General features: G+C 37.8%; 1 protein-coding gene across 2 annotated transcripts in view; it reads right to left on the minus strand.

The window, feature by feature from the left end:
- daam1b (dishevelled associated activator of morphogenesis 1b) overlaps positions 1-22530 on the minus strand; it is a 69664-nt gene that overhangs the window by 36288 nt on the left and 10846 nt on the right. For both annotated transcript variants that reach the window (XM_055185694.2, XM_055185693.2), the window contains exons 2-3: positions 18692-18964; positions 8107-8196 (exon numbers count right to left, since the gene is read on the minus strand). In XM_055185694.2, coding sequence (XP_055041669.2) covers positions 8107-8196; positions 18692-18874 — 273 coding nt within the window. In that variant the 5' untranslated portion in view covers positions 18875-18964. The remainder of the gene's footprint in view (positions 1-8106; positions 8197-18691; positions 18965-22530) is intronic.

Consider the following 22530-nt stretch of genomic DNA (forward strand, 5'->3'; position numbering starts at 1 on the left):
CACTCACAAAGTTTCACATTAAATTATATGATATTTTTCCAAAAACAAAAGGCTAAATACTGAATACTACTTACCGTATATGCGACTGCAAGACATTAATAGTCGAATCTGTTTGTAAGGAAACTTACATTATTCCCGTGGAAGAGAAGAACGTTGGTAATAGAAACTTGAGGCAGACGGTGAGACTGTTTTATCTGTTTTCAGACGAAACAGCAGGGTCGGGGTACCCGCGGGATTTGATCTAACGGGTGTAATAATAGACTATTTGCGTGTCATTTGTGTTGTAGATGCAGGTCGGGACTCAATAGACAAGAGTAAAATGCGGGTCTAACATCCAAGACCAAAATTCGACTCGTTTTTAAATGGCCCCGTGCTTTGTGTTTAAGATCTGTCTGAAGACCGTTAAAGGTTTCTATTTAACTGCGCGATTTGCGGTGTGACCGGCTCGGGGTCTTTATGTCAAATGGTCCGGACCGGGTGTGAAATAAAATTGCTGCTGATGGATGTTCGGTCAATCACAGTGGTGCGAATTATCAAACAGGACTGTGCGTGAGTTTGCAACAGCTCTGTAACGCTAAACACGAGCACAACTTGCAATGCACACTACGTTACATTAAAACTACAATGAAATATCCGAACTACATTAAAACTACAATGAAATATCCGAACTACGTACGTAGCTATGTAACGTTTTTTAAGAAAATACATTTTAGATCAAACATAGAAAAGCAATATGCTATAAATATGAGGAAAAGTAAATGACAGCATGAAAATGATAAAAAATACATGTTAGTTTACTGTAGCCTATATTCTACTTTTAAAAAAAATGTACATTTATAATCATCATGGGCGCCCCCTGCCGCCACAGCTGAAAAAAATCCTAGAGGAAACACTGTCTCCTGTTAAAAGAATACTCCACTGTCATGTTATATGAATACTATGCTGTCCTGTTATATAAATACTATACTGTCCTGTTATATAAATACTATGCTGTCCTGTTATATGACTACTATACTGTCCTGTTATATGAATACTATGCTGTCCTGTTATAAGAATACTCCATTGTCCTGTTATATGAATACTATGCTGTCCTGTTATAAGAATACTCCACTGTCCTGTTATATGAATACTATACTGTCATGTTATATGAATACTATGCTGTCCTGTTATATGAATACTATGCTGTCATGTTATATGAATACTATGCTGTCCTGTTATATGAATACTATACTGTCCTGTTATATGAATACTATGCTGTCCTGTTATATGAATACTATGCTGTCATGTTATATGAATACTGCACTGTCCTGTTATATGACTACTATACTGTCCTGTTATATGAATACTATGCTGTCCTGTTATAAGAATACTCCATTGTCCTGTTATATGAATACTATGCTGTCCTGTTATAAGAATACTCCACTGTCCTGTTATATGAATACTATACTGTCATGTTATATGAATACTATGCTGTCCTGTTATATGAATACTATGCTGTCATGTTATATGAATACTATGCTGTCCTGTTATATGAATACTATACTGTCCTGTTATATGAATACTATGCTGTCCTGTTATATGAATACTAAACTGTCCTGTTATATGAATACTATGCTGTCCTGTCATAAGAATACTCCATTGTCCTGTTATATGAATACTATGCTGTCCTGTTATAAGAATACTCCACTGTCCTGTTATATGAATACTCAACACAGCCTCACGGGAAGTCGTGTTATAGTAACGAAAAATTTTGATTAATTTATTCGTGTTTGATGACACGAATTTCCGCTGTTTTTCGTGTCTCTGGAGACGAATGTCTTTTTCGTCCTTCCCAGCACGAATTTCTATCAATGGCTGTTCGTGTCTGTGGCACGACTTTCTTTATCGTGTCATTTTATATTTTGTTTTCTCATCGTTGTTTCCTATTTTTAAATCATTGTCGCTTGGGGTTAGGGTTAGATCCGGGGTTTGCGTTAGGATGTTATTTTTTGCATTGGTTTCTACATGTTTTTCGTCCACTTTTAAAACTATTCTCGCCTGGAGTTGGGGTTAGAGCTGGGGTTTGGGTTAGGAAGTCGCAGAAAGTGATTCTAACCCAAACCCCAAGCGACAATGGTCAAAAAATAGAAAACAACGATGAGAAAACAAAACATAAAATGACACGACAAAGAAAGCCGTGCCACAGACACGAACAGCCACCGACAGAAACTCGCGCTGGGAAGGACGAAAAAGACACCCGCCCCCAGAGACACGAAAAACAGCGGAAACTCGCGTCATCAAACACGAATAAATTAATCAAAATTTTCGTTACTATAACACGACTTGCCGTGAGACTGGGTTGGAATACTATACTGTCATGTTATATGAATACTATGCTGTCCTGTTAAATAAATACTATACTGTCCTGTTATATGAATACTATGCTGTCCTGTTATATGAATACTATAATATACTGTCCTGTTATATGAATACTTTACTGTCCTGTTATATGAATACTATGCTGTCCTGTTATATGAATACTATAATATACTGTCCTGTTATATAAATACTTTACTGTCCTGTTATATGAATACTATGCTGTCCTGTTATATGAATACTATAATATACTGTCCTGTTATATGAATACTATAATATACTGTCCTGTTATATATACTGTCATGTTATATGAATACTATGCTGTCCTGTTATATGAATACTATGCTGTCATGTAATATGAATACTATAATATACTGTCATGTTATATGAATACTATGCTGTCCTGTTATATGAATACTATGCTGTCCTGTTATATGAATATTATGCTGTCCTGTTATATGAATACTATAATATACTGTCCTGTTATATGAATACTATAATATACTGTCCTGTTATATGAATACTATGCTGTCCTGTTATATGAATACTATGCTGTCCTGTTATATGAATACTATGCTGTCATGTAATATGAATACTATAATATACTGTCATGTTATATGAATACTATGCTGTCCTGTTATATGAATACTATGCTGTCCTGTTATATGAACATTATATGAACATATGAGTCCTTGTTAATCAATTTTGACATTTTTACACCAGACAAATATATCAATGCAAAATATGGGTTATCAGACTTTGAGTGATTGATATTACATAGCACTAAAAAACACATATTGGTCGATCCCCACTATAATGTGTTTTTATATGTAATATAACCTTTTTAAGTTTTAGTTACTGAAGACTTTTACAGAATCTTTGAGTCTTCCAGCTTTATCTTTATCCACCAAAGCAATACAACTCTTTTATCTGGTTAATCTTGTTATCACCTAGCTCTTTGATGTGATGAGAGATATCAAAGACAGACAGTCACCTATGACTCATCCTATTTAAGGCCAGTGTTGAGTCTGTGATCAGATTGCACAGCGGATTAGCAGCGTACAAAGGCCCTGGCTGATAACCACTGAGTGAAGAAAGATCAATGACCTTCGGCACCGTGTCAAACACAGACCAGGGGCCTGTTTATATGATTTCTGCATTACTGCTATTTAAGTGATACTTCAAGCTAGAAGTGCTCAGATGGTAGCGATAATCATTGTAACTGAATGTGCGTACAGGTCAGAGGACATGAAAAATGATGTAGCTTTTCATAACACTAAATTAACAGAGATCAAGGTTACAACCCTGTCGCTTCCAAAACCCCTATCTGCACCTGCAAATGGAGGCCTTCCTGTTTGCTTTGGATCAACCGCTACTTCCCTCATCCTTCCACCCTCCTCTCTCAGACTGAAGCTCTGGGGAACAGTGCCAAGCCCCTGCTTTACTAGTTCCAGGCGGGCACTCTGCTGAATCTGCATTAATGCTGGTCCACAGCCATGGCCTGTCTCTTGACAGACATATTCTTCCCTAATCTCATCCATCCGCTCACCATCTTAAATCTTTTTCATTGGTTCCACGTGCAGAATCCGGGAGCGTGACCTCCTGATGCATGTAGAGCAAAATTAAATGTGGCTGAAAGACACTTATCAAAACACAGAAACAGCATCCAAATTGGCAAAATGCGAGCTCTCTGATGCGCTTCCAAAAATAAGGATCAGGTCAGAAAGCAGGTCACACTTTTATATAATAAAAAAAACTTTTAGGGCAATTTTTAGTGCCCTACTTCACTTTGTGTCCCAGGGCAATGACTAATTAGGTCTATAATGGGGACACAGTATATGTGGCTACAGTATATGAGACACGGTTCCCCTCTAACCATTACCAGCTTTTGGATGCGCTACACCCAAGTCAGAAGCTTTCTTCTGTGTTAAATTATTGCTCCATCATTGTTTTAGCATGTATGAAGACATGTATCGCTCTCCAAATTTCATATCCAGCATTCCTTATTTTAGTAGCTGTATCCTGGTGTAACATCCCTTGAAATGGTTTGACTGACAAAATATTTTCACTTATGTTGAAATATTTCCTATAGAATCAGAAAGATTGTGAAAACGGCATTTTATTTATAGTTTATGTTTTTTTCTTACAAAATGGCAATATGCTCATTTTCCAGCTCCCCTAGAGTTAAAGGCGGAGTCCACGATGTTTGAAAAACGCATTGGAAAAGGAGACGGGCCGACTACCAAAACACACTTATAGCCAATCAAATCAAATCAAATGCCGGGTTGCGTATGTGTGGGGCGGGTCTATCAACAAAGAGTCCAGATTCTATTGGGGTAGGGGCGTGTTTGTTTAGATGATTTCAAATATCAACATTGGCTTTCAAACATCATGGACTCCGCCTTTAAACATTTGATTCTTACCATTTTGAAATCCATTCAGCTGATCGTTTAACACAGTCTCACCCCATGTCGTCAATATTTGACGACACTTGACCATTCGTCAATATGTGACGCGGAGGGTATACCTTTCGCGTCATTTTTTGACGAACTGGGGACTTCAATACTATTACGTCCGTTGCATTCTCTTCTCCTATTTTCTTACCATTTTCGCGTCGGTTTAGGGTTAGATTACGCAAAATTAAACAGTGTACGCGAAATTAAACAGTGTACGCGAAATTAAACAGTTGTCACCTGGCGTTGGGGTTAGAAACAGTTGTCACCTGGCGCTGGGGTTAGAGTTAGGTTTGGGTAGGGATGTCATTATGTAAATCTAACCATAAACCGACGCGAAAATGGTAAGAAAATAGGAGAAGAGAATGCAACGTCCCCAGTTCATCAAAAAATGACGCGAAAGGTATACCCTCCGCGTCACATATTGACGAATGGTCAAGTGTCGTCAAATATTGACGACATGGGGTGAGACTGGGTTGGATCGTTGGGTCTGGCGCTAGCACTTTTAGCATAGCTAAGCACAATCTATTGAATCTGATTAGACCATTAGCATCACGCTAAAAATAACCAGTTTCGATTTTTTTTCCTATTTAAAACTTGACTCTTCTGTAGTTACATTGTGTACTTAGACCGACAGAAAATTAAAAGTTGCAATTATTTAGGCAGATACGGTTAGGAAAATACTCTCATTCTGGTGTAATAATCAAGGACTTTGCTAATGTAACATGGCTGCAGCAGGCGTTGTGATATTACGCACTGCCCGAAAATAGTCCCCTGCCACTGAAAGTAACCAAGGGGACTATTTTCGGGCAGTGCTTAATATCACTATCCCTGCTGCAGCCATGTTACATCAGCAAAGTCCTTGATTATTACGCCAGTTTGAGAGTATTTTCCTAACCGTATCTGCCTAGAGAATTGCAGCTTTTAATTTTCTGTCGGTCTAAGTACACAATGTAACTACAGAAGAGTCAAGTTTTGAATAGGAAAAACGTTGAAACTATTTGGTTGTTTTTGGGCGCGATGCTGATGGTCTGGTCAGATTCAATGGATTGTGCTAAGCTATGCTAAAAGTGCTAGCGCCAGACCAGCTGAAAGGATTTCAAAATGGTAAGAATCAAATGTTTAACTCGAGGGAGCTGGAAAATGAGCATATTTTTTAAAAAAGTGGAATGTCCCTTTAAGAAAATAACTTTTTGCAGAAAAACTTAAACAACAAGATTTTCTTTTAATCGCCATCAATGGATTCATCCACATCACTGAAAGGTAACACTGATCACCCATTGTGTGTTTCAGTGCTGTGCTGTCTTGAGTCAAGTAAGAAATCAACCACCAAGATTCATACCAGAAAGCAAACATGAGCTGAAAGGATATGATGTGGCATCTAGAGCATTAGATTCAGATTGCTGTCTGTCTGAACTCGATTAGGTCATTGAGGATAAATGGTACGACTTGGCTGCACTGCAATCTGCATTCCAGAGCATGCAGGGACGTCCAGTATAAATTAATACGTGTGATTTTATAAAACAGGATTTGCTTGTTAACAAAACATTACGCCGGTGGGAACGGCGGACACACGTGAACTCACGCTGATGACTTCACCAAAAGCAACCATGTGCAAAATACAACACGAATTGAGTAAATTCCCTCCGTTCTCAAAACGGATCAATCAAGCCTTTGTAGTCTCCGCTATAGACATCTCATATGTGTAATAAAACTCTAGCTCTGAGGGCGATCAAGTCTTTGTCTAAGATATCAACAGATAATAATAGCCTGTTTTGAGCAGAAAGTACCTTCTGACTTTGTCAAAGGAAGAATGGGTCTGTTTTTGTCTTTTAGGGTCTCACACCATTAGCAAAGGCTATGAATCATCACATTTTGAAGCTCTCAGATGTTCTCAGATTTTGATGAAAGTAATGCCTAAGGAAACAGGCTCACCGAGACGCTGCCAAAGCTACAAATTATCCTGAGTATTGTGAAGAACAGCATGCACTGTGTTTTAAAGGAGCAGCTCACCAAAGATCGTTCCAATAACAATTTTCAACAATCCTTGTGCAGCTCTTGTACAATAGTTCAATAGTTCACAAATGGGACAAAAAGGCATTATAAAAATTATCCATGAAAACCCCCCATTCAAGCAGACTTTAGTCTTGCATGACTGAAATAGCTGTCCGGAGGCGTTGCAAACATGGTCGCACAATGCTACAACTTCACTAAAGAGAAGTCTGGTTAAACTCAATATGAAATAAAGCTATCTTCTACATATACATATCTTCTGTAGACTTTGTATTATAAAGTTTTTCAAGTTATTATAGAGTCTTATGAAGTATATTAAAGAGCACCAATTATCTGATTTACGATTTTACATTTCCTTTGGCGTGTAAGTGTTTATTAGTACGTGTTACTTTTCTTACAAATACACAGATTGTAGGCAACAGTTTACTTCCTGGACCTGTTGACGTAGACAAGACCGACATCATCATAATTCCTCCCTCTTCGGACTCACAGCCTGTAAGTTAACTCCTGTTAGCACTGCATAGTGCGCAAATCTTTCAAACATGGTAAGGAGCGTCACATTTCCGGCTAACGTCAGAGGTATTCAGACCAAACACAACGTACAGATTAGCTGGCCAATCAGGGACATAGCGCTTTTTAAATCAATGAGTTTTGTACATGAATCAGCGCATTTCAGGAAGAGAGGGAAATCTAGAGCTAAAAATGTACGGTATGTGAAAATTGTGTTTTTTAACCATTAACCATGCTAACACACTGTATTATACCAAATACACAAGATTTGACAGTCGTTGAATATCGTTTTGCTAGATAAGACCCTTATGCCTCGTTTGGGATCATTTAGAGTCCTTTATAACTTCAATTTTAAACTGCATTAAACTGTTAAGTGTTGGGTTCCATTAAAGTCCTTTAAAATTAGAAAAATCCTGGAATGTTTTCCTCAAAACACTTAATTTCTTCTCGACTGAACAAAGAAAGACATTAACATTTTGGATGACATGGTGGAAAGTAAATTATCTGGAGTTTTTTAAAGAAAATGGACTAATCCTTCAAGTATGTCTTTGTCACATTGGCAGGAAGTTGTCTTTTAATGTAATAGAATGTCTCTACATAAAGAGCTTCTTTTATAGTTTAGCTCATCCAGCAAACATAAATCTCAACTGACACGTATATGACTATCATGGACAGATAAATGTAAATGTTTAATAGATTACCAATTCTTAAACTGAATGAAAGATGTTTCTTTCAGGTGAAGAGAAGTGACTACAAGAGAGAGGAGGGGTCTAACCTTTTTCTTGCTGCAGTATATCTGCCATTTCTTTTCTGCTGGCAAGGCAAACATGGCCTCTCTGTGCTTCTCTGTCAGGTCCAGCTCATCCTATAATAAAAAGGTCAAAAGAGAAAAGAAATATTAGACATGTTGGAAAAAAAGAGTCTTGAACATAGCAAAACATACTGTAAATCCCTCCAGATAGGGTTAATATCCACCCACAAATCAATGATATCAACATGTAGAAATCACAGAACTCTCTCCTTACCCACAAACAGTTCTGTAAAATCAGAAAGGAAATTAACAAAGAACACAACATGTCGACTTGATCTAAATCATAATGATAACGCCCATGTACATAAGTTCAGAAAAGCTAGCTTTTGCCATCTATAGCGATACTTATTTATAAACAAATTAAAGGTCACGTTCTTTCTAATCCCATTTTTTTAAACCCTAGTTAGTGTGTAATGTTGCTATAATAGCATAAATAATACCTGTAAAATGTTAAAGCTCAAAGTTCACTGCCAGGCGATATATTTTCTTTAACAGTATTCGTCTTTCAAAGCCAGCGAACAGCCGGTTTGGACTACAGCCCTCTATTTCCTGCTTTAATGATGTCACTAGAACAGTTTTTTGACTAAACTCCGCCCACAGGAATACGTCAGTTGCCAGCTAAGCTAACGGCAAGCTAAGCTGCTCTCGAATCACAACACACTAAACAAACTACACAATCACAACTCGATACGTATTTCTGAAGGAGGAACAAGGAAGACATCAGCCCGTTTTGAGGACAGTACAACAGCGCTATACAGATAATTCAATTGTGTGAAAAATACCGTGTTTTTTTACACGTGAAACATGAACACATGCTATATTGCGCTCTGTATACAAAATCAAAGCTTTAAAAAAACAGAAAGAACAGGACCTTTGAATATATTCTTATGTGTGCCTTTAAAATTAAGATGCCTTGTGGAATTTAATTCGAGGTAGCAAACAGGATACACAATTCCAATCCAAATTGTGACCCTGTCTGTAAAATCCAGGCTAAAGTTTTAGCATCAAGTTTTATTAGCCGCATCAATGTTTGATTTCACTAATTGATTTGAATCTTTGACATGATCTTACTCAGTCAATATTAAAAGGTGATACATTTTCATTTTATTGACCATGGCAGAAAAACATTACATTTTCAGGTTTAAATAATCCCCAGAGTCTTCAATATAAAACTGCAGGGACGAAAGTAACACACAGGTGGGTCAAAAGTTACACAATAAAACAAGATTGATTTTTGTGTTACACATGTTTTTTATTAAATATACATGACTATGACCTTGTTAATATGTAACTGCAAACATATTTTGTAATTTATCTTTGTAAAAAAATAATGATATTAGATTTTCATTTTAAATTTCAGTTTTATCAAATGTTTCAAAAGCAACCAACAGTACAAATTTAAATTGATGAGAATAAAACATGTTTTCAACAGTTTGAACACAATGAAAATTAAATCAAATCATATTACAATAATATCAATTTTCAAAATATACAAAATATACAACAGTGTTACTTTCATCCCTACAGGATCTCCTCACATTTAAACACGATTTACTTTAATTTTAATTAAAAGTCAAACTTCAGGATGTGTTAGGTCACTAAATAACCTGTAGATTGATCAGTTCTTTAACACATGAAATGAAAAACACAACGCATTTTAAGAAAAAAATAACTGCTTTAAGAATTTACTTATCATGGTTGAAAGCACCTTTCTGGTTTTACACGCAGACAACGGTGAGTAAATAATGCAATATTTTTCAGCTCTGTCGAGGGTTTGTGTGCTAAAGATGCTGTCATAGTTTGAGATGCAAATGTTATCAGGGCTCTGAGAAAATCGCTTTGTTACTTTCGTCCCACGTTACTTTCGTCCCGGTCTCCCCTACTAACAAAACTGACTTATACAGTTATCGGTTTGAGCCACTTTGCTTTTGTTGTGTTAAAGGGGTGGTCAGTGGCGGGTCTAGACAAATTTCACTAGGGGGGCCAAGGAGGGGCCAGTGTTTTACCAGAGGGGCACATAAAAAAAGGCAAGAAATTATATTTAAAGATTATAGGGGCGGTTACAAGAATTAGTTTAAGACAGGACTAGGCCTTAGTTTAATTAGGAAATAAAACTAGTTTTAACAAACATGCCTTACTAAATACATTACTTGTGTGCATTTTGAAGCAAAACAAAGGGCACTGGTGTATTTTAAGATATGGCATTGCAAGTGGTTTTCAGTTTGGACAGCTCTTACATTTATTTTAGTCTAGGACTAGTCTAATCCCTTTCCGGGAAACTGCCCTGTAAACTTTATCTTACTTTACAATCATATAAATCTTTATTTAATACAAGAGTGAGTGCAGGTGCAAAAGGGGAGCTGGGCTCTTTTCTTAAGCCCCCCAACCGAAAATCATGCAAGCCTACTCAATAAACTTTATGAAATGCAAACTTTTATAAAGACAAACGTTTGTTTTAGTTTACATATAAACACACATTGCCAGACAGTTAGGGACCACAATCTAATCAGTATTTAAAATAATATTTATTTTAAATTGTAAACATTTTTATATGACACATTTAATTATATTCCTCCAATTTTATGCACGTATATGGAAGAGCATATTTACAGCGCTTTTTACAAGGTGTAAACTTTAAAAAGTTAGCGAGATGTTGGTTTTGCCGGTTGTTGATGAGTAACAGCTGTGAATGATCACCGCGCTTAAGCAGCCACGTCACAGGAGAACAGGTGAACAGTGTCCCAATGTCAAGTGAGCTAGAGTCCTTACCAGTGCCCAAACCTGCATACACATTCTCAACATCGGGAAATTGGGAACGAATTGAGACACTCGCTGAGCAGCACCCGCAGCCGGCTACAGTGATTGGGTGCGCCGCTCTAATTTGCCCGTTTAGAACGTTATGCGTTGGATTAGTTCCGCTTTTGGCGCTCGCGTGTAAAATCAAAATAAATGTATACTTTTTTATTTGGTCAGCACGGGGTGGCCACAGGGGTGGCCAGGGACTTGTCTACAGAGGCACGGGCCACCCTTGGCCTCCGTGTAGAACCGCCACTGGGGGTGGTTCAATGGTATTTCAAGCATTCTGACTTATTAACACAGTTATAGAGTTGTTTCCTCATGCTAAACGTAGGCAAAGTGTCAAAAAAGCTTTTGGGCGTGTTACAGAGTATTTCTGTGCCGAATGCACTTCGCCAGGGTTCGTACAAGTTTCGGAAAGTTTTGTTCGATTACAGGTCCAGCTGACATTTCAGGGGTTTTCTATAAGTATCACTTTTTTATATGGGCACTTCCCCCGGAAAACCCCGCCCACCCGTCAATCAGTGGGAGACGCTACAACTTGGAAACATCTTATCACACGACACAGCTTTGTTAAATTTCAAAACTCAACAATGGCACGAAAGAAGAAGTGTGTTTTTGGATGTAAGGAGAAGAAATCCAGCCTTATGAAAACAATGGATATAGTTTATTATCCGGGGTAGCAGCGGAGTTTTGCGTGTGTGTTTGATGCGCTGGATTTTCTCAACCGGGTTACGAGTTGCACGCGGTAAGTAAGACTTCTGTCTTATGTTGAAAATAGGCGCGTGCATATTATATAAATGACACGAACATGTAGTAAATCATAAATTAAACAGTGTTGCATAGTGTTGCATGACTCATACTCGCTCCACCCGCGGTAGTAACTCCTCCTTCTTCATTTTTTGGTACGTTATCGGAAAGATTCGGTAAAGCTAATCTTTCTTTTATAAATCTGATTAAACTAAAGACTCTTCGGAGATATAAAGGATGTCATACTACTCTATAGGTACTCCAGATTAACATCAGAAATGCAGAAACAGCATGTGTTACGTGAGCTTTAATGTAATAAATTTTCTTTCGTTTCCAATTAATGTCAGTTCCACTTCCTGTTATTGTAGTTCAAACGTCAATCCATAATCCTACAAATCATGAATTAAAAGGGATCTACCATAATTAAATTCTGAGTTATGCCCAACCCCAGTCTAAATACACATGAAACACAGCTATGTTGCTCTGGTAATGAAAGTCCTAGAAATAAACCTCAGCCACTTGCAATTTCCTTTAGCTTTACACTTTAAATAGCAGTAAACCACAACAATCACAGTCTTGTGGTTGACCCAGAACAGTGGGTGTAGGTGTCTACAAAGACGGCACTGATGTTTTTGTTTACTTGCTCTCGACATGGGAGTCCCATGCTAACCAAAGTTTCCACTGCGATTTCCCACTAGTATTCACGTTCACACACAAACAGACAAGCTCACACACACACACACACATATATATACACATACTGGATTACTTAGATGTACAACAATTGGCCTTTATCGATTCTTCGAGAATCTCTTGTAACAGGAGGGTGTTGTCCTTAATGGTCTCATCATAATGCATCATTCTGTTGGGAATCGACACAACAAAGTTTTCCCATAGCCTTTTCCTAGACCTCCTATATTAATGCCGCTAGAAGGTAACCTTGCACTTATGTTTGATTTTTTTGGAAACCGATCTGTTATAGCTAAATGCAAGATGGATGTATTGGGCACCAAATCCATGACCACATCAAAAAGAGCATTCGCCAGGAGTGCGTCGATCATTTTTTAAAACACTCTTCAATAAAACACCTGCAGAATATCAGTGTGCAACATGCACAAGGTTGTACAGCCGAAGCAGTCCAGCAATCCCACAGTATGAACTGGACCGCATTCAAAAAATTGATCCAACACCATCCTGTTCATTTCACCAGCGGTACTTAATAAAATGTGCTGTCCTGTTTGTAAATCCCTGTTTCTAACACTACGGAGAGTTCGACCTGCCGAACCTGGCAGTAATGGCTTCCTGTCTGGCAGCTCTCTGTGACAGCGATGTCCCTGGAGCTCCTCGGGGACGCAGGAAAGAGGAAGAGCTGCCGTTCCTCTCATCCGGGCTGGTGTCTCTTCCATGTCTCTCCTTCCTGTGAATCCCCCAGTTTATGTACGAGCTGCACAGTCAGCAAAAGTCTAGACATCTCTCCAGCACAGAGAACACACGCATGCGGTTACTCATTGAAGTTCGGGACGACCGGCCCTCAACCAGGATGTTTCATTCACACACCTTGCCTTATCTGTAGCCGACACGCCACATCAAGCCACAGGCTTTCAACTCAGAACAAACATGAATCCATCAATGCCCTCTTGTTCTCATACAATACTACACAAATCCTTTCAGCACTCATAATGACGCTAATCTCCTTTGCAAAAGTCTCATTTGTAGACTCTGGTGGTGGTGTGAAGGCAGATGGGAGCCATTTATAATCATGCATTTTTATACAAAAACTGTCTTACTGATAAAATGTATACATTTTAATGTGACGCAAGTATGCTCCATCGGACTTTAACCCATGACCTTTATGCTGTTTATGCAATGCTCTACCAATTGAATTACAGGAATGCTGAGCCTCCTCAAAATAAAATGAATAGTACAATTCAAGTGATCAATTTTTTTGATCAATGTGCTTGATTCAAATGCATTTAATGTATTAAACGGTGCTACAGAGAGCTTTTGAAGAAGATGTGACAATAAAATAAACTTGTACAATATGATTAGTTTGATTAATACTGATTTAGACACAGTATGAGCCTTCCCTTTGAAATATTTAAGCAGTTAAATAAGGTCATTTTAATGACAAAATACCAGTCTGGCAGCGTTTATATTAAAACAGTTTACTGGATCCATAAACAGCACTATCTCTGTGCTCATGGTTTATACAGATGATAATTTCCATATGCCAAAATAATACCAAATAAGGGACTATAAAGCAAGTTTGGATCAGACACCGGCAATGTTTAAATATCACATTTGGTGCCAATCCTAACACAAAAGATTTAATATAATCCTATGAAAAATGCCATGGCTAAATCGCATGAAAACCCCCATCATGCATCTCAGTTTTTCATCTTAGCTTGAACAGACCCTTTGTTCAAAGATGTATTTTTGTAATTCAAATGTTTTGGACGTGCTCGGCAGCACAAGCTCTGGCATGAAGCTAAACCTGCATTAAATAAACCTTCTGTATTTCAGTATATTGACTACAGTATGCATTTTCTCATATGAAATATTCCTTCAATGGTAACTTTGTAGTTGTGAAGAAGCAGGCACCTTGCCAGTTACGCAACACTGATTTACAAATTCGGCAGTAACTTGCCAGAACGGCACGTGCTGGGAGCATGAAATCTTTCTGTAAGGTCTTTGAAAAGAGGGCGACTGCTGCTGCTTTGTGTTGTACATCAATTTGAACCCAAGTACAGGGAAGGAGAGGTTAAGAGAGGGTCACACTAAAAACAAGCAAATAGTCTGCTGAGCTGTCCAAGACACAAGCCACTCAAAGAGACCCATTCATGTGTAAAGTGGAAGCTGGCAGAGAAATCGAGAAGGGAGGAAAGCGAGACACAGCATGAATGACATCTACAGCATGCTTCAATCATGAACTACAGCCAGTGGATTATCATAGGTTAATTACTGCTTTTCAATGACGCTAAATTGCTGAGCAAACAAGAACTCTTACAAAAATGAATAATGGCTTTACTACAAATAAAACCCCCAAAAAAGATTGCCAGAAAACAGTTGTAAAAATACAGGACACATAAACAGAACTTTGCAGCTGGCATGTTCTTTTTGATAACAGATAACTTTTGCACATTTCACAATTCCTTAATGTGTCTTATCATGGCAAAGTTTGTAAAAAATCCTTAACAGTGTAACTAACTGATATATATATACATTAATTAAACAACACCAAATTGTTTAAAATACTCATGTACACAAATGTTGAAACATAATTATTTAAATGAAATATCATCAAATAAAAAGAGCCATGAAGGGAATTGTGTGTATGTCTTTTAACTGTTTTTTATTGTAAATTTTACTATGTAAATTTTAGCATTTTTAATCTAAAGAAACATCATTTTAAAATTTTACCGTAAAAGTAAATGTAGTATCCAATTGAATATTATACCATGAAATATATGACAAGTCACACCTTCAACAACCATACATTTCACTTTACCGTAAAATAAAATATAATATTTTGTTAAATCTATTACAGTTTTTATAACTGTATATTTCAAGGTTTTTTTTAGAGTTAATCAATAAACAAGTTTTTACTGTAACATTTTTCCTTTTTTCCATTAAAATTTGAATTTTTTACAGTTTACAGTAACCATACTTTAAAGAGCCACACTGATCCAAAATCGAAAATGACCTGTATTGCAGTGTGTCATGTAGCTGTCCATTAACTCTTTCACCGCCAGCATTTTTCATGATTTTCACAAAAGTTTAATGCCTTCCAGAAAATGCTCCTTTTTAAATACATAAACATATAATATATAAAATAAAAGAACAGACCCTCTGCTTTCAAACAAAAAAATCCGTTTCATCCTACCTTCATGTGTTCTGTTTTTATCACCTCTCAAATATGTGTAGGTTTAATCAAAAACAGCAAATTTTGAGCAAAAAGCTGAGAAAACCCCATTTTTGTGAAGGACTTTTGATAGAGATCAGATGCAGAGCGATCTTTAAAACATACACGGACTTACAGCTGTTTGCCCTAGGGCAATACTTCCGTTTTTATAAGTTGTGGAAGAGCCACCTGGTGGATAATAGCGGTATTGCAGATTGACGAGATGTCTCGTCAATGGCGGGGAAAGAGTTAATGTAAACAATGTGCAAAGTAGTATGTAAACCAAAAAGTGCACAATTATTGCTGAAACCAGTCGTCATATGGATTGAATCTCCTGCCTGACTTTATCCACTTAATACCAACACTTTGCATAATAATCTCCGCCTACAGCCTTGCCCGGGAGAAACGAAAATGACCTGCCCACAGCTAGTTAGTGTGTAAACCTCATATCCTGCTGTGTTTTTAGTTTGTGTTGTTTTCACTACCAAAGGATGAAGATATATGAAGAATCTGTGGTTAAAATTACTTTTTCAAGAAGGGATATACTAAACGTTTGGCTGTGAAGAATCAGTGATTAAAAATACTTTTTACAGAGGGATTTACAAGACGTTTGGCTGTGAATAATCAGTGGTTAAAATTAATTTTTCACGAAGGGATTTACTAGACGTTTAACAATGAAAGATGGTTCAGTACCCACTTTATTTGGAACAACATGCATCTCCTAACCACAACCTGTAGGTATGATTATAGCTACATACTTGCTTAAATTAGTGTTCATGTCTGTCGTCGTTTTTTTATAACCTAGACTAATGATGAATGATGTGTGATGTTGTTGTTTTTTAAACTCTTAATATTTCCTATGACCCGGTTAGCTTACATAAATGCTAACGTCGTTTTTATTGCTTGGATTAATGATGTCGTTGTTTAACCCTTAATATACTGTCAGAGAGTCACATTAGCAAGCGGCTAACACATGCTCACTTATGGGTTTCCTATGACCCGGTTAGCTTACATAAATGCTTAAATGAGTGTAAAATGTTAGTTTCTAACATCGTTTTTATTGCTTGGATTAATGATATATGTATGGATGTCGATAATGTCTTCTCAGTAAATCATGTTAACACTAGGTTAATATATGTTGCACTATTGTTGGTCTGTGCCACTGATCTGTGGTCTGTGCGGAGACTGTGTCAGTTGACCAATCAGACCAGAGTAGGCTACTGAAAGGTGGGGTTTAGTCAGACTGAGTCATTGAACGGGTTCACACGAATCATTTGGGGATCTCTGAGAAATAGGGTCATTTTAAATGTATATTTTGAGAAATTTACAGTGTTTTTTGACCTTGCATGCATTTAAACCTGTTGTCCGGGACTTAAAAACAGTGATAGGACCCTTAAAATTGGCATCTTACTGGTTCTTTAAGCCTGGTTATTCTAGTAAAACCATGCTTTTACAAAAGGTAAAATCAATACACCAAAAACCATGGTTACTATGCTTTTACTATAATAAAACCATGGTTAATTTTCATAAAGGAAGGGGCAGAGGATGGGTGATAATGCTTAATTACTCATTAATTATGAAGGGACTTTGTCAAAATAGGCTTAAAACACATAAAAATGCTTGCTTCACTATATTTTACTGCACAAATACAAATACATAGAGAGGGGGCATTTGTAACACTTGCTTTTTATGTCCCCTAAGGTTAGATTAAACTATCAAAATATTTGAGTGATACATAATGGAATGCAAAACTCTAAGGGCCAGATTTACTAAACGGGGCAAATTAGCATAAGAGCGCAATTCCAAAAAAGCACAGATGGGAGTGGTAATATCTAGGGTTATTTACGAAGAAAGCGCAAACTAAATAACACAGACGCCACAGCTGATTTCCATAATGGCCAACGCAATCTACTAAGAGCAGCACAAATTAGTTCAGGGTCGCAAATAAGTCGAGCTTAAATTCAGCACCATGGACATCACAGCCTAAAATGCGGGGTGTGTAATCCCATTTTACGAAGCTAACATACCCTTAAAAGAACTGGAGGACAAAAAAAATGAAGGTTTACAAGAAGTTTTGAAACATCTGGTATTGTGTCTTCTCCTAGTGACTCCTCTTTTATTTACCTCAGCAAATAAAAAGTAACATGCCTTGGCAAACAATATTTTTGAATAATATGTTCCTCTGGCATTCCAAATAAACTGTTACATGTTAAAACAATCTCCTGCCTTATATCACACGTTGTCTGCTCTTTGTGATGCCTCCTTATTTACCAACAATTTCGGCCATTTCAAGTGCAAAATAATTTGAGACATGCTTTTTCGGCATTATAATGGCGCAAATACAAGTCATAACACACCTGCAAACTAATAAATCGCGTTGATTTAATCATTTAAATAATCGCCTCCCAAAAAAATAAACCGTCTGAAAAGGGAACCTTCTAGAAATGCACATGAAATAATTTCAGTCGCAAAAATAACTATACCACAACTTTTCAGCGCTATTGATCCATTGCGTGTCTTTAGTAAATGTTATTAAACGCCAAAATTGTTGTTTGCGCTGATGCAAGCTGTTCGTAAATCTGGCCCTAAAACTTCTGAGGGACAAAAACTTGGCGAAAAGACAAACCACAGTGTATGAGGGAATCTAGGTCACAGGCTGACTGCAATTTGATCCGTTATTAATTTCTGCCAATCCTCTTTTGTGGCAGTATCGTGTTGTAATTGTCCTTGGCTTTGTCCTTATAAACTTTGCCCATGTGTTGTGTGTAATTTTTTGCCAAGCCTCCTTAAATTCATCTGAAATCTGAGCTTGAGTTTATACTCCAAACACACCAATGCAACATGCATACAAAAGTTTTAATGCGCATTTAATAAAATATTTGAATTATAAGCAAATATGTCAATTCTTCAAAGCTAGACATGACATTTGGCCACTAGATAAACATTTCATGCATTATTTGAAAATGGATTTTGATACCCTAACCTACAAATGAACTTGTGGTCGACTGCTACCAAAGCTCGCCCAGTAGTCAACAGATGCTGACAATCTTAAAAATCAAATGTAATTGCCTCTATACCAAAAACATACAGTATGGTACCTACCACCAGCTCAGAAAACATGGCATCCAGCTCGTCATAGCTGGGGATGGGCAGAGCAGGCTCCATCGCCTGCAGGGCAAAGTCCTCCCGCAGACGATAGGTGATCTCTGGGTGGTCACTGCCCTGGAAGCAGCAGAAGAAGAAGGACGCACCATGCCCTCCACCCCCGCGTTTCCGTGGCGCCATGGCTGTTATAGAGAGGGGGCTCAAGGGATGATAGGAATGAAGGAGTGGTGGTCCTCCCCCAGGTGAGCGCTACACTTGGGTCACTCTGCCCTGCGAAAAACAAGACAAGAAACGTTCAGGTTACCAGATCTTTTCTTAACAAAAAGACATTAATCACACTTGATAACAAAATACAGAGAAAATGAAACAGTCCAGAAAACTTAACTAAGCCTATACTCTTAAAAATAAAGGTTCATCTTTGAACCTTAAACATCTACAGGTTCTTTGTAGTAGAAGTTCTGCAAGAGTTGTAGAGTTCTGCAAGAACCCTTTACTTTTAAGAGTGACTATATGATAATATGCATAAAATGATCAGATTTGTGCATTCTGTTAAACCACATCACACGTGTGAATACGGACCACTGTGCATCACTTCCCATATAGGATTACAGAGACCACGCAAATAAACGCAGCTTGCATCCACATGTGTAGGGCCACATCTATATATAAAACAACAGAAGCCGATTCCGGCTTCAAAGGACCACAGACAAAAATAAAAGTCCTGAACCTGACAGATAAGAGCATCTGGGCTTTTGAGCGGTAGGCTAAATAACACTATTGCCCTTCTGAAATAAACACGTAGAATTAAAGCATGTCATTTGGCATGCAATGCGAAAAGTACGGTATGAACAGTTGCTAAAAGATTAGCGTGTGTTCAACAAGACAAAGTGTAGTAACATCTGTCACTCAAGCCCAAACACAGAAGGTCTATCAGCTGTCTTTATGACTTTGCATTTGTGTGTGAAGCCACAAATAAACAACACATGGCTTGAACAATGCATACTTTTCCACAACTTTTCAAACTGCAAAATCAGCTAAATTCTCAGAGGACGGCGCGAGTTACATACATGCAGGTGTGCGCACACCTGCGAGACATTTTAGAGATGAAAACATGAAGAACTGTTTGCCCATTGGGCTAAAGAAGATGCTGATCACAGATATCTGCCCTGGGGTCTTTAAGTAAAATACTGTGGGAAAAGTCAACATAGTGTTTACATGTAACAGTCATAAGGTACAAAATGTCGAGCATCTTTCTTGGAAAAGTAAAGTATGAGGAACCTAAATGAAAAAATGTCCAGAAACTAGAGTTGAAAATAAATAAATGGCAAAATCATATAGGTGGAGATACAGGAATTCATTGCTTAGCGTTCTGAATGGGCGAGTCTGGCACTGATGCCCTTTCGACCGCCTGTCAGTCACCGATATAAATGGACACAGCTGGAGTACAGCTGAACGTAACGCCCCTCAGCCAGTCTGTTGCCTTAGCGGAATTCCCGACCGCCCCTCCCTAAACCTGGAGTCGGTTCAATCCCAACTGCCACTTTAATCTCAACTGCAATTTGTATGTAATAAGGTCCATCAGGGTGCTTTACAAAATTGTAATGTGCAGAGAAGGTCAACGTGCAAGGTTTCCTAAAATAACCCAGAAATCGCATGTGTTGGGTCTTTGTTCATCTCACCAAACAGTCATCGTCTGGATTTGCTTACAGACGTCCCACCTACCACCACCAGGAGTGATCTGGTTTGGTGGACTCCAAGATCAACCCTCGTTCTTTGAAAGATCACCACAAATTCCTCTATTTTAGTGCGATATGAAAACATGCCCTGCGGAAGAAACCTATGGCCCTGAACCGCACACCAACAAGCATCCTAGTATGGAAAGCTGAAGAAGAGGAGCTCTTCTCTTGCTCACATTTTCTGGCTAACCTCTAGCTGACTCCAAGCTGATAATAAAATAACATTCAGCTTCAGACCATACGGTTAGCATCAAAATAGTTTGAAAGAAGCCACTCACGAGTAATCAGTTTCGCAGCTAAGAGGAATGCTGTTGACGCACGCAAACCAAAACGGTCCAGTCTGCAAATAAAACTATTTATTTAATCGGTATTTCTGTAATGTTTGCCAGTACGCATATTTAAATATTCTTAAAACAAGAAAAATTCCCTTGAGAAAGAAACGTGTGAAATAGTAGTTATATTAGGTTTTACTTACATGATTTTTGCTCACTTGAAATCAAATAAAAACACAATCTGTCTGAAGAAACCTGTGGTTTGAATTAAGAGCCATTTACATGACAAAAATTTTGACCGAAACCAATAGTTTTTAAATGGTTTGGCTGTTCGTTGGCGTTACGTTTTGGGGCCCTGAAAACATCAAATTAACGAAGACGTGATTCAAAGTGCACGTTTTTGAGAATGGTGCATTGTCGTCTCGATGTTAACTACGTGAATGCGAATCACGTAATAATGCTGATGTCATGCACATGTTACATGTTAATTCAGTCTATAGGTATGCGCTGGTATAACCCATAGAAGCGTGCCGCAAAAGCCCTGAAAAATGAAGCCAAAAAGTCTCGATCGCCCCCCAGTGACTGGTCCCAGTATAGGTCATAAACCCCGCCTCCCCCATGTTATTCAATGGGAATTAAGACCAACTAAACAATTTAATTACACTTCAATTATCTTTTTTCCAAAGCTGGTTTCTATCATTTACTGTAGTTTTTATTACACTGATGTAAAGTCAAGTGTTTGTCTTTAAAATAAGTTTGTTTTTAGTTAGTTATTTAATGCTATAAAAATAGTTGTGTCACGTCATGATTGACAGATGTAATATGCGCGTTCTGCAAGAGCGAGGGCGGGGCCTTGATTTCATGGCTTTACTTCCTGCTCACTACTGTGCAGGACTGGTCCCGAAAACGCTACTGTGCAGACTTAAGACCCAAGATGTCAGCGCCATATCGGGACACTGACGGCTTCACTTTTCACCAATGGAAGAAAGCGAACAGGCGTCGTCCATTTTTTTACAGTCTATGGTATAACCAAAGCAACATTGGCGGCCCACATGACTGTGTTTGTGCTGTTCAAGACACTGACTTTATTAAAACTTCTCCAAAAATGTTTAGAAAATTTTGGCGATTTATAGTACAAGGTCACTTGTAATAAACTAGGAACAAGCAAAGGAAAATGTCAATTTTTTTACTACATTAACTACATAGTAGTTTAATGCACACATACAAATTACCCCCATTTGAACTAAAGGGCAATAAACAACTTACTCCGTTTCTAACAGTTGTTTATTGATAGCTGGCCAATGCACAAACTCAAAACAAAAGATCTGCTGAATCAATAAAAAAAATGACTTCAATTGGTAACGACTATAAATGTGAAGTTTTTCAGCTTTAACTGAAAATTTTAAAGGGGACATTTCCCAAGACATTTTAAGATGTAAAATAAGTCTTTGGTGTTTCCAGTGTACAAATGTGAAGTTTTAGCTCAAAATAGCAAACAGATCATTTATTATATAATGTTAAAATGTGCTGTTTTTGGGTGTGTCCTTTTAAATGCAAATGAGCTGATCTCTACACTAAATGGCAGTGCTGTGGTTGGATAGTGCAGATTAAGTGGCGGTATTATCCCCTTTCTGACATCACAAGGGGAGCCAAATTTCAATTACCTATTTTTTCGCATGCTACCAGAGAATGGTTTACCAAAACTAAGTTACTGAGTTCTTTTTCACATTTTAGGTTGATAGAAGCACTGGGGACCCAATTTAAGCACTTAAACATGGAAAAAGTCACGATATGTCCCCTTTAAGTTGAACATGTTTAAATATTTTAG

The sequence above is a fragment of the Misgurnus anguillicaudatus genome, chromosome 18, assembly GCF_027580225.2.
Source record: "Misgurnus anguillicaudatus chromosome 18, ASM2758022v2, whole genome shotgun sequence".
Taxonomy (NCBI): Eukaryota; Metazoa; Chordata; class Actinopteri; order Cypriniformes; family Cobitidae; genus Misgurnus; species Misgurnus anguillicaudatus.